The sequence below is a fragment of the Carya illinoinensis genome, chromosome 8 (genome assembly GCF_018687715.1).
Source record: "Carya illinoinensis cultivar Pawnee chromosome 8, C.illinoinensisPawnee_v1, whole genome shotgun sequence".
Lineage (NCBI taxonomy): Eukaryota > Viridiplantae > Streptophyta > Magnoliopsida > Fagales > Juglandaceae > Carya > Carya illinoinensis.
Window position 1 is genome coordinate 36,471,192 of NC_056759.1, and position 12,447 is coordinate 36,483,638.

At 34.1% G+C, this 12,447-nt stretch overlaps 1 protein-coding gene across 1 annotated transcript; it reads right to left on the reverse strand.

Moving 5' to 3' along the window:
- Nucleotides 1-1,063: 1,063 nt before the first annotated feature.
- On the reverse strand, nucleotides 1,064-3,615 carry LOC122274690 (putative receptor protein kinase ZmPK1). The gene has a single exon (XM_043083707.1). The coding sequence runs from the start codon at nucleotides 3,613-3,615 to the stop codon at nucleotides 1,177-1,179; it is 2,439 nt and encodes an 812-aa protein (XP_042939641.1). The 3' UTR covers nucleotides 1,064-1,176.
- Between the last annotated feature and the right edge of the window lie 8,832 nt (nucleotides 3,616-12,447).

Here is a 12,447-nt window from a genome sequence, read left to right on the forward strand (position 1 = left end):
GAGTGCAAATAATATATTGAAAAACTTACTTGAAGTAGAAGATCACTTGCTTAATTCATAATCAACAGAGCCTCGTGCTGATAACGTGTTATGAAACTAAAAGAGAAATGATATTGCAAAAGAAAGCGTTGTTATTCAATACAAAACTTGATCATATACAAGTGAATGATATCCATATATATAAGAGTACAAATGGGTTTATGCATAACTTAAATCATAATTGATGGCTAAAGATGATCTTAATTGATAGCTAAAAATTGGTTTTAATTGATGGCTAGATGGTCTTAATTAATGGCTAAAGATAATCTTAATTAATAGCTAAAGATGATCATACAAATCAGTTTATAACAAAGACTTAATTTTCTAAGCAGGCTGCATGCATATATATATATATATATATATATACACACACAAATATTTTACGAAGTCTGTGACAGGAACGTGTAAGAAGGGTCCTTGATTTCCATCGCGGAGGGCAAGCCGCAGGAGGGATTTTATTAGGATATTAGCTGCTAGTGGGGTATGCTATCAAATTGTAATTCACGCAACAAACATATATATGAGACAAATACTAGTGTATATTAATATTAGAATATTATAATATATGCATGCAGGTCATGATTTTGGCTTCTTTTAGTCATCAATAATGACTTGATCGATCATTATCTCCTTAGAATACTTGACCATATCTATCACATTTTTCAATTAACGATTCTAGATCATGAATTTTTAATATATATTAATTATTTTATAGAAATATATTAATTTATGTAAATAATTGATTTTCGGAAACTAGGTGGAGCACGCGGCTTTCTTCTCATATAATTATATATTTTGGTTCCAAGAATAAATAAATAATCCAGCTTGCGACCAAAGAGATCGATTATCATCAACTCAAAAAGGTGAATCACTTGGGCTGGTTTAATTTTACAAATCTTTCCAACTATGTCATCACATAATAATATTCAAATATTATTTAAAGATAATTATTTAAATATATTTAAAATAAACATATATCTGAATAAAATAATAATATATATCAGAACGTGTTAAAGAGTTGTCAAATCATCAATCTGCATACAAATAAAAAAGGTCAAATTAATTGCTTACATTATAAAAACAAAAAATAAATAAATAACATTATAAATTATTCTTCATACTATCAACTTAGATATATCAGTTGACGGCCTCTTGGCAGCGAAGCATCTCTACAACCTGGGTCATGGTGGGCCTATCATTTTTGTCTTCTGCAACGCATTGCAAAGCCACCTTGAGCAGAAGTTCCATCTTAGCCGAGTCATATCTGCCGCCCATGCTTGGATCTACAATCTCCTCAATATTCCACGACTCCCTTGAAGCTTCACCAACAGCATGCATGATCTTCTCCCTCACCTGCGTGTTCAATCTAGTATGCTCTTTCGCCCCGCCGCCACCAGAGCTATGCTGCGTACCTGTGGGGCTCTTTCCAGTAACCATTTCCAGCACCACAATCCCATAGCTATAGACATCAACTTTAGAGGTGATAGGAAGATTATAAACCCATTCAGGAGCCATATAACCTCTAGTTCCTCTCATCTTTGAGAAGCTTGAATGATCATGCTCACCTCTATTCAGTAGTTTGGACAGACCAAAATCTGCTACCTTTGGTTGATAGTTGGAGTCCAAGAGTATGTTATGAGGCTTTACATCACAATGTAAAACCCACTCTAGGCACTCTTCATGCAAATAAGCTAGGCCCTTCGCTGTGCCCACTGCAATATCAAACCTCTTTTTCCAATCAAGTTCGTTAGAAGTAAGTTTTTCTGCTAAGGATCCATGCTCCATGTACTCGTACACCAGAAGCCTATGCTTTCCCTCTGCGCAGTATCCCCAGATTTCTATCAAGTTCATGTGGTTAAGCCTCCCAATGGTATTTACTTCTGCTAGGAATTCGGCTTCTCCTTGGTTAGCTTCGTCGAGTCTTTTGATTGCTGCAACTCGCTTATCGGGCAGTATACCTCTGTATACTACCCGTCCCCCTCCTCGTCCAATCACTTCAACGAATCCCCGTGTGGCCTTCTTCAGCTCAGAAAAGTTGAATCGCTTGAATCTAGACATCAGGAGGTATCCTTCTGCAACTGGGTCGGAATTCTTACTGCTCATGAATAAGGAAAAGAACACAAGGAAAATGCAGATTACCTCTAGGCCTTCCACTGCAGTAGCAAACCAAAGCAAAAGCTTCACTGTCTTATTTTCATACGTTCCTCCAACTTGCCTGCTAAGTTCGGCTATGCAATTCAACCTTGATTCGGAGGCATCCAGCGTCTGGTTATATAAAAAACCAGCTTTGGGTACTTTTAAATAAAAGTCTCCCTCAAAATTTGGTGTAAGTTGTCCATTGTATAACTCATACTTGGGGTAACATAAATAGCCCCCGTTAGCTGCGCTAAATTTAAATTGGAAACCTTTGCAACCACACGTCGTCAGGCATTCGTTTTTACAGTGTTGTAAGGTCACATTAGGCTGGAACTCTATATCATAGCCATAGAACTCAACATGAGAAAGTTGGAGAAAACTAGAAAGCTTTTCATGACTCTGATTGCAAGGGAGATTGAAGTCTGCTTCACACCCAAAAGACCAATCAGTTGGATCTTTGATCTTGAATCCCTGCAAGCAAGAGCATCTCCTGCCGGAAGCATGATCATAACTACAAAAACTATTGGGCCCACATATGCCATGAATCGTGCATGGATCTGACACCGCTTGCCATGTGACAACCCAATCCCACCCTTCATTCATTGCTTCCAGGCTGTATAATCGAAGGTTACCATCACGATCAAGAGTTAATCTTCTGTGAGTTTTCACACCAAAATCTGTAGCTAGGATCACCAAATGATCAGATGACCAGAAATAGCCCGACTCGTTCAGTACTGCAGCTCTACTAGAGTTGTACATAGACCTTCCGGCTAGTCCAGGATCACTAAGCCATGGTTCAGGCCAGTAGAGACTGGATACAACAGGACCTTGGTACAACAGACGAAGGACATTATCGTTGTCAAAAAATAGCTTATAGTAGCCAGAAGAATAGTCTACTTTGCTTGATTTTGAGACAAGGGTTGAAATCCTGGTTAGTGTTTGTTGTGGAAGAAGAGTATCTGTTGGTGAATCAAAGCTCTGCCAGATGACACCACTCTGAGAATGATTTAGAACAAGATTTCCGGTGTTTTGGAGCTGTAGTTGCAATTTCGAGGACTCTAAAGGGGTCGAGGCTGCTGTTCTGGTGGCCCAAACGGTTATACCGACCGAGTTTGTTAGGCGAAGTTTGCCATCTTTCGAAAGCGAAAGCTGTGAACTTGTTCCATCAACCGGATCATCTCGGTTTGCCATCCAAACAACGGTCGGAGCTGAGGACCTTGTCAACCATATGGCAAAGCAGAAAGCGTTTTCACCGACCGGGAAAAATCCCGCAGAGAAATCACCATTGAGAGAAACCAGTTTGTCGCTTGGGTTCTCAACAAATAAAGATAAGCCTCTGAGAACGTCAGATGTTTTTGATGATGAAGATAGGAGAGGAGTTTGGATGAGCGTAAGAAGAAGGACAAGAATGCAAGAGGTTACGTAGTCTGATAGATGCATATATAGGACAAGAATGCAAATGTTAGCAGACGGCCGCCAGTTGTTTTCCCATTCCTCAGACAAAGACTTACTCCCAAAATGGCTATGGGTGAGAAACCTGGACCGGAAATCACACGTCCATTGTTTTATTATTGTACGTCCGTGTTGATTTTTCAAACTCAATGGCGATTTTAAGATCGTTGATGTGTTCTTTTATTACGTCATTATTTAGACAAAAACGAAGTCGATTGAAATCTTAACTCTTAATAATAATTAATTTGTTTCATATACCAAACTTGATGGAAGATTTTCTGATTAATGGAGGTGTAATTCAGCGATGGACATCATGTCATGATCATGTAGCCAAAGTACAGCTTAAAACCTCAATCATGGCCTTGCTTGATGGTACTGTAAGTTTTCGTTGACTCTCGCTTAGGGTTATCTGATTAATGCTAATGTTATGGACATGAAGTACTTTTAAATGTATAAATTTATTTTATAAAAAATGTTAATTTCAATACAAAAAATTGAATTTTTTTTAAGTAAAATCTACTTTCTTCCAAATATTCTGTGTAAAATTTATAAATTTAAAACTTACATATATCATTATTCTCTTTAATTTAAAACATGATACGAATAAGACTTAGTTTTCTAAGCGGGCTTCAATATATATATATATATATATATAATATATAGTATATTATTTTTAAAAGAAATGATATTTACAGTCGTTGTTGTGTAAGTACTGCATAATCTCTTTAAAAAAATTAAATTAATACGGAACCTACATGAAAAATAACTAACTATTTTAATTATAGATTTTAATCTTTTTCAAAATAATTATAAGATGTTTACATACTTTATAATTATACGTAACATTATTTCATATAAAAGGTCCTGTTCATGATGGCAAACAAGGCGGCGATCGAGGAGTGATTTTATAGGGGTTGTGACCTGCCAGGTATGCTACCAGAGGCTACCGTGGTCCGTACATCACGCAATTGAATGCGAATGCAACGAACATTTTAAGTCATACACAGTACTACCGTGTTTATTGGGCAGATTTTTTTTTTTTTTTTTTTTTTTTTTAAGTGGACAGCTTATTTTTAGAGTGCAGCTTGACCATAAATATATATATATATATACATTATTTTTTAATTCAGGATTCTAGAGGATTTTTTTTTTATTTAATTTCTTTCTTTTTCTCATATAAGTATTAGTTGGATTACTGTTTAATTCCATCGTATCTACAATTGATTTTTGGTTCATTTAAATATATAAATATATATATCGGCTCCAAGAATAAATAAATAAATAAAATATAGCATATAGCCGGTGATCGGTCAAAGTGACCGTGTGGGGGCTGGGCCAACCTATATATATAAATATAAATTAATATAATATAGGATTGGAGAAAAATGAGACATCTTCACTAGCTATATATAATATTTCATGTGGTTTGAGACTTTGGTGAATAATTTTTTGGGTCAAATGTTGAATAACGAAAACGACCTATTTTAGGGTGTATATATATATATGGTTGGGTGTTTCGATATCATGATTACCGTACGTAGTCCAATGTGGTATGCTCATTGGTCATGATGAGTCATGACAACCAAGTTGTGGAAGATATTACGTTCGATTTAATTAATTAAGTGGCTACTAATTAACTTGTACAAATAATTAATATCGTATCATGATCATTCCTCACGTATTATTTAAATCTTATATAAATTAAATTATGTACATGAATGATATGTAGTACTCATGTAAAAATCTTTAAATAAAATTATTTTATAAAATAAAAATATTATTAAAATAAAATAAATCTGGGCCATCAATATTAATTGCCATCTTTTCTCTGCTTCCCTTCTTGTTAAATTCCAATAAAAATAAAAGAACAAAACAAGAACTGAGCCCTGAGGTACCTGCATGTCTGGCTAATTCGATCGTGATGATCTATATTGAGAGGCCGGGTTTTTTATTTTTATTTTTTTAAAAGGTGATCTCAATGAATGAATAAATAAGCTACTTTGCAAAAGCTTCAAAATACAATAAGTTTTTACTCAAAAAATAAAAATAAAAAATAAAAAAGCACAACTTGTTCTTGAAGTGGTCAGAATGGACCAATGTGCTTTGAAATGAGCACTAGCTTTAAAGCACAATACACTACAACAAAAATGAGATTTTTGGACCATTTTGATTTGGAATAAAATGAAAATCGTCTCAAAAAATGAGATTATGGACGAATTGAAAATTTCGTGCCCAAAAAATGATGGTACTTCGACAACATCTAGAGTTCCTCGAATAATTGTGATATCTTACACCGGGTAAATCCTTAACCCTTCCCGCTCTTACTAAGACTACAGAATGTTCTTGTAAATTATGGCCAACACCAAGTATATAAGTAGTGATTTCAAATCCAGAGGTTAAGCGTACTCTGTTAACTTTATGTAAGACAGAGTTTGGTTTTTTGGGGGTGATAGTAGAAAAGTTGACAGATAATTCACCCTTACTACCACTCTACAGAACTGTACATGAGATTTTCACCTCATACAGCTTCTCGTTCAATTCTTTCGAAGTCATTGGATCATTTTCCTCATTGGAGTAATTGGGACCAATTTAGTATGCATCAAAAGGTGCGCGTATGGCTCCTAAAGATACAATTTTATCCTAATCAACCAACTTTATTGAGAAAGATTACATTTTTTAGGCCAAGAGGTTGATAGCAAGATCTTACGTTCGAATTACGGAAATAATTTGTCCCTAATAATAAATTGTTCGAAGCTTATAATTTAATTGTTCGAACGAGAATTATATTTGGTCGAACAATAATTTGGCGTGTTAAGTAAGAAAAATTCAGCAGGATATTGAATTACCGTTCGAATGGTACGTAATCAATGTTGGATCCTAATTTGTATTCAAACTGTGATCATAGTTCTTTTTTTTTTTGTTTTTAGAATTATATTTATATTAACTAGTAATTTATAAGAAATTTATCAATTAAATAATAGGAATAATATAAATCAATAATTAATTTAGAAAATTATTACTAATTCATAATTAAATACTTAATTGACAAAACATGAAATATTGTCCCTTCCAAAAAAAAAAATGAAAGATAAAAAAATACTAAAACCCCAACTCTCTACACACATTCTCGACTGTAGCTATGTATTCCTCTATCTGTGCCAATCTAGTACTGATCGTGATCTGAGTCGCAGACATGGCATCAAACTCTGTATGTAAGTCAGAGATGCTAGCATTAATCTCTATACGTAAGTCAGAGATGCTAGCATTAATCTCTGTACATAACTATGATATGGCAGTACGAACCTCCATACGCACTGCATCGATCACTGCTGATGTTTGTCCATTAATTGCTGCATGCACTATATTGCCCATCTCCTCACGAGTAGCTGTGTGTGATGCCTCGACCTGCGTGGATATCTCACCAGCTGATACTCCATGATCTCCCGCCTGTGCATCTATGTGAGGATCAACCAGGTCCGGAATAGGTCCACGAAGATGTAGCCTCAAGTGTCCCATGCTGCGTGAGAGTGTGGTACTATTGATTGATCCCATTGGCTCCCATTTACGCTCAGTAACATCAGGCACGATCCTAGCATATAGCAAAAATGGGGTGATCATAATCTCAAATGGTAGTACATCCGTTGAACTATATCGGGACACTGACCGAATCCTATCGAATATATACCCCACCAAGTCGATAAGAATGCCACGAGTGACCTATATCATAAATTTCATCTAATCAATGCCAATCTCTGTCTTTTGTTGCCGAGGGTCAATATTGTTAGTGATTATCAGATTCATGATCTTGAAGAAAGAAGATAGATTTGCTTGCTTGGTGCTCTTTGTTCCATCATACAAAGAAGCATCTAGACCAACAACCAAATCTCTCACCTCATGGTCAGCAGTCCATGCAACAAAAAGTTTTTTGAATACTTGAATTTAGCGTTGGGGGAAGTGAGGGATGGGATAGATCAATGAGGTGCAGTGATTAGAAATTTGTAAGGTGGGAGAAATACGAGTAGACGTGAGTCTAGTATTGAGAACAAATATGAGTATGAAGAATATGGTAAGTCTCTTATTGCTAGGTACGCGCTCAATGCACAAATTAAGATGGATGATACAGAGCAGTAGAGAGAGAATATTTTTCATACTAGATACCAAATCAACAACAAGGTATGTAGTATGATAATTGATGGAAGGAGTTGTACTAATGTGGCTAGCACTACTTTAGTTGAGCAATTAAATTTACCTACCTTGAAATACCTTAAACCATACAAGTTGCAGTGGTTAAATGATTGTGAAGAGATTAGGGTAAATAAGCAAGTGTTAGTTTCTTTTTTAATTGGAAAGTACAATGATGAGGTGTTTCGTAATGTAGTACCTATGCATGTTGGCCATATGTTGCTAGGGAGGATATTGCAGTATGATAGGAGGGTGATCCATGATGGGGTCAAAAACATAAACAATTTTGTAAATGATGACAAAACAATCAAGCTTACTCCTTTAAACACAAAACTTGTCCATCAGGACCAACTGAAGCTGAAAAGTAAGGTTGATCCAAAAAGAAAGAGAGAAAGTAAGATTAATAAAATAAAATAAAATAAGAGAATAAAAGTGAGGTTGATTGAAAAGGAAAGAGTGAGAGTGAGATTGAGGAAGAAAGAAATAGTGAGACCGAAAAGGATAGAGAGAGAAAAATGAGAAAAAAAATATAAGGGTGAGGCTGAAACTCAAGAAAAAAAAAGAGAGAGAATGAGTTGAAAAACAATTGTAAGGCTGAGATGTTGAAAAAGAGAGTGAAAGAAAAGAGAGTGAAGAAAAGAGAGTGAAAAGGAAAAAAAAGAGTGAAAGAAAAAAAGAGAGTGAAAAGAAAAATGAGAGTGAAAAGTAAAGCGAGAGTGAAGAAAGTAAGACAGAAACAAAGAGAGAAGTGAGTTTTTATGCTATGGCAAATTTTAATACTTACGAATTTAATTAATCTTTGTCTAGTGTTGTTATTTCTTTGTTGCAGGGATATGAGTTAATGATTCCTAATAGTGTGTTTAGTGGATTGCGACTTATTAGAGAGATAGAGCATTACATTAATTTTGTACCAAGTAAGACAATTCTTACCCGACCTTTCTTTGAAGAACATGAGTCCTTGATGTACTTGAAGGGACAATGTAAGTTGATTAGGATGCATGCCAAGTGCGAGGAATGTATTGAGACTTTTCCTCATATAATCAAGTACACATATAGTAAGAAAAATTTTGTGATTGATGCATTATTAAGAAGGTATGTCCGTATCTTTATTTTAAATGCAAAGTTATTGAGATTTGAATATGATAAGGAATTGCATGCTAATGATGATGACTTTGCTAGTGTGTATGGAGCATGTAAGAAGGTATCGTTTGGTAAGCACTATAGAATAGATTGGTATTTGTTTAGAGAGAATAAATTTTGTGAGCCTACTAGTTTTATGCGTGAGTTGGTTGTGCATAGATGTGGTTTGTTGGAACATTTTGGTATGAAGACGATTTTAAACGTGTTGCATGACCATTAATTGGTGGGAGTATTATTCACCATTCATTGAGTTTGCATATAATTGGAGCGATCAGTTTGGTGTAAAAAAGATTTTTGATGTGTTGCATGCATGCTTGTGGGAGTATCATTTGCTATTTATAGAGTTTGCATATAACAGGATCATGCATACTACTATTTCTTATTCTCCTTTTGAAATTATTTATGGTCTTAATCCACTTACTCCTTTAGTTTTGATATTTTTTGTTGATAAAATAAGTAGTTTGGATGGACTTTTCAAAATTCTTGATAAAATTAATGATAATTCATATCAAGTGGATCTTCTAGGTAAGTATCATGTTTCTGCTATTTTCAATGTTATTGATCTTTTTCCCTTTGATACAAGTGGGGATTTGAGGTCGAATCCTTTTGAGGAGAGAGAGAATGATGGACTTCAAAGTGGACCGAGTATTAAAGATCATTTACAAGTTTCAGATGAGGCAATCACAAGATCAAGAGCTAAGAAAGTCAAAGAAATTATGTAAAGATAGATGCAATTCACTTAGGATGAAACTAACAAGACTCCAACATTCAAGATAGACTTGAAGGAAGGAGAATTAGTTTTGATCCATTTGATGCAAGCTATGGAAGAGTGCAACATGACTTAGGATTTAAGGATTTATTATTTGGACCTATTATTATGTTTGTGTGATTGAAGGCCTTGAACTTATTTATTTCATTAAAAGAATTTATTTTATTAGTCTAGAATAATTGGGCTTGAGGATGCTTGACCCACATATGTTTTATTTTGTTGAACTAGAGTTTCAAGAGGGTTATTGTAGCTGAGTTACTGTAGCGGTATTATAGCCGCGCACTATTCACTCAAGGGTATTTTTGAAAGTGAAGATTTATGTGGCTAGGGTTTTAATTAGGTTTTGGTTTAAATACTCTTTGTAGCCTCATTTTAACAAGTTTATGAAACTTTATGAAATTTGGTGATTATTTCTGCTGCATTTTTGTTATACACTTTTTACATCTACACATACTTGATACTTAGCGATGGGATGAATGACCCGTGTTGTCATCATTCTGACACCTCAATTTTCATGTGTCCGTACGTAGGAGCTGGGGCTGTCACAGGTGGTATAAGAGCAATTTGGCTCTGGGTAAAACCACATGTCCCATAGGTGGAGTACCAGAAAATTTTAAAGGTTTAATTTGAAATTATTTTATTTATTTAATTTGAATTTTTTATTTAATTTGATTCGATTTTATTTGATTTGAAATTATTTTATTAAATTTGAATATACTTTATTTAATTCCATTTGATTTGATTTGATTTTGTTTTATTTTATTTGAATTGAAATTATGTTATGCTATTTATGGAATTTATTTTATTTTGTTTTGTTTTAATTTATTTTGTTTTGTTTTGTCCGGAGTTGAAAAGCGGGTTAGGAGTTACGCTATGGCAGGAAGATGGTACGACTGAGAATGCCATTGTTAAGTATGAATGCTTATTTATGGAATTGGCTTGGGATATTTTTATAATATCGAGGCTTAAAGGGAACGATGTGGTCTGGGTGATATCTTTGGAGAGTAGGATAATTGAGGTTTTAGGCTTCATGGAGTTTATGAAATGGTCTATAAAGTAGTAGGTTGTAAGTTCGACGAACTTCAAGGCTAGATTTGAGGAAATTTCACCAAAGATTTAAGGTTTTGCAAACTTTAGGAAATGAGTTGTCATTATTTAATGTTTTAAATTTTTAAAGTTTCGGGAGTCGATTGTTTTGTTATCGGAAATAAGTTCATTGATCTAACAAATTTTGGAAAATGAATTTTGCATAATTTAAGGTTTTAGGATTGTAGATTTGAAGGACCTATTTATAATAAGATTTGAGTTTTTAGTTTCATAAGTTTGGCGTGCTAGCTTGATTTATTTTGGAGATTGATTAGGTTGTAATCATTAAAATGGGGTTGATCATAGTTGAATGATGGATATAGAAATTTTCAAGAAGAATATTTCTTTGGGGATTGAAGGTATTGATTTAGTTTGTGTAATTCTCCGAGGATTAAAGATTTGGACCGAATTCGGGAAAATAATTGTTATAGCTCGAGGTTATAGTGGCAAGTTTTAGGATTGATCCATATCAAGTTTGAGGATAATAGATAGTGCAGATTTAGGAAATGATTATTTTTGGTTTTGAGAGTATAGGTCTAGATGATGAAGATGGTAGAAATGGATGACTTGTACGTTGGAGGAGTATTGGTTTTGACTAAGGATGCATGAGATCGATGCGTAACAGTTGTGAGTGTGGATTTGGAGTGTACAAGTCCTTGTTTCATTTTGACTTGGAAGAAGTGGTTTGGTAGGTGTTAATTTATGAAGACATAATTTTATAAATGTGGCGAATTATCAGAATGCGCAACATAAGTGTGATATTTTGTGAAAATTGGGTTCAAAATTTGTGCTGATTTTGAGGAATTAGTGGCGAATTGAAGTTTTAGTGGGAAATTAATCATTTGGTTGTACAAATTATGCTTATTGATGGCTTACTTTGGAAGTGGCTATTAGGTTACCAAGGTATAGTATACAATGAAGGTTTCAAGGTTATAGCATAGGAGTCGATTGAGGTTAGTACAGTTTATTGTAGGAAAATAATAATTATTGGAATTTACTGGGTTTTATATAAAGTTCTTATACAAGTGGAGATTTCAGATGACATGGCTACCCTAGGAGTTCTAGTTGTGATATGCCATTAGGGTTCTAGTACGAATATGATGGAATCGCCTATAGGAGTAGATTTGGGAGAGTATTACTCATGCTTGTGTGGGAATAGTTGATGGTATGTTTTCTCAAGTGTTCTGAGTTGTATCTTGTATCATGCTTGGCGTTTATGTTTGACCTCACAAATTTCGTGAACGAAATTTATTTTTAAAGGGGGATGTGATACCCCGTATTTTAGTGTATTTTTATTGAATGAGTATTTTAATTGATTTAAAAAATTGGTTCTCTTATTTTAAATTTATCGAATTTTCGTTGGATTTATTATATGAGTTTTAATTTGTGAAATTTATTTTGATATACTTTCTTAATATTAACTATTGTTTTGCATTTAAAATGCTCTTTATTTTAAATTAGTTTTTTGTTAGATTTTATCATTTTATTTTATTAAGTAACCGTATTTAAATTATTTTATTTAACTCGCCGTTTTAAAATTTATTTTCGTTGGATCAGTTTGAGACCTTGAGTTGGAAAAGGCTGGACCTCATTTATTTTCCTTACTTGTTCTTTTTCCCTCTTTTTCTTTTCCCTTTTCTCTT

Coding starts and splice junctions, on each gene's coding strand:
- LOC122274690 (XM_043083707.1), bottom strand. CDS start 3,615: ATGCATCTATCAGACTACGTAACCTCTTGCATTCTTGTCCTTCTTCTT.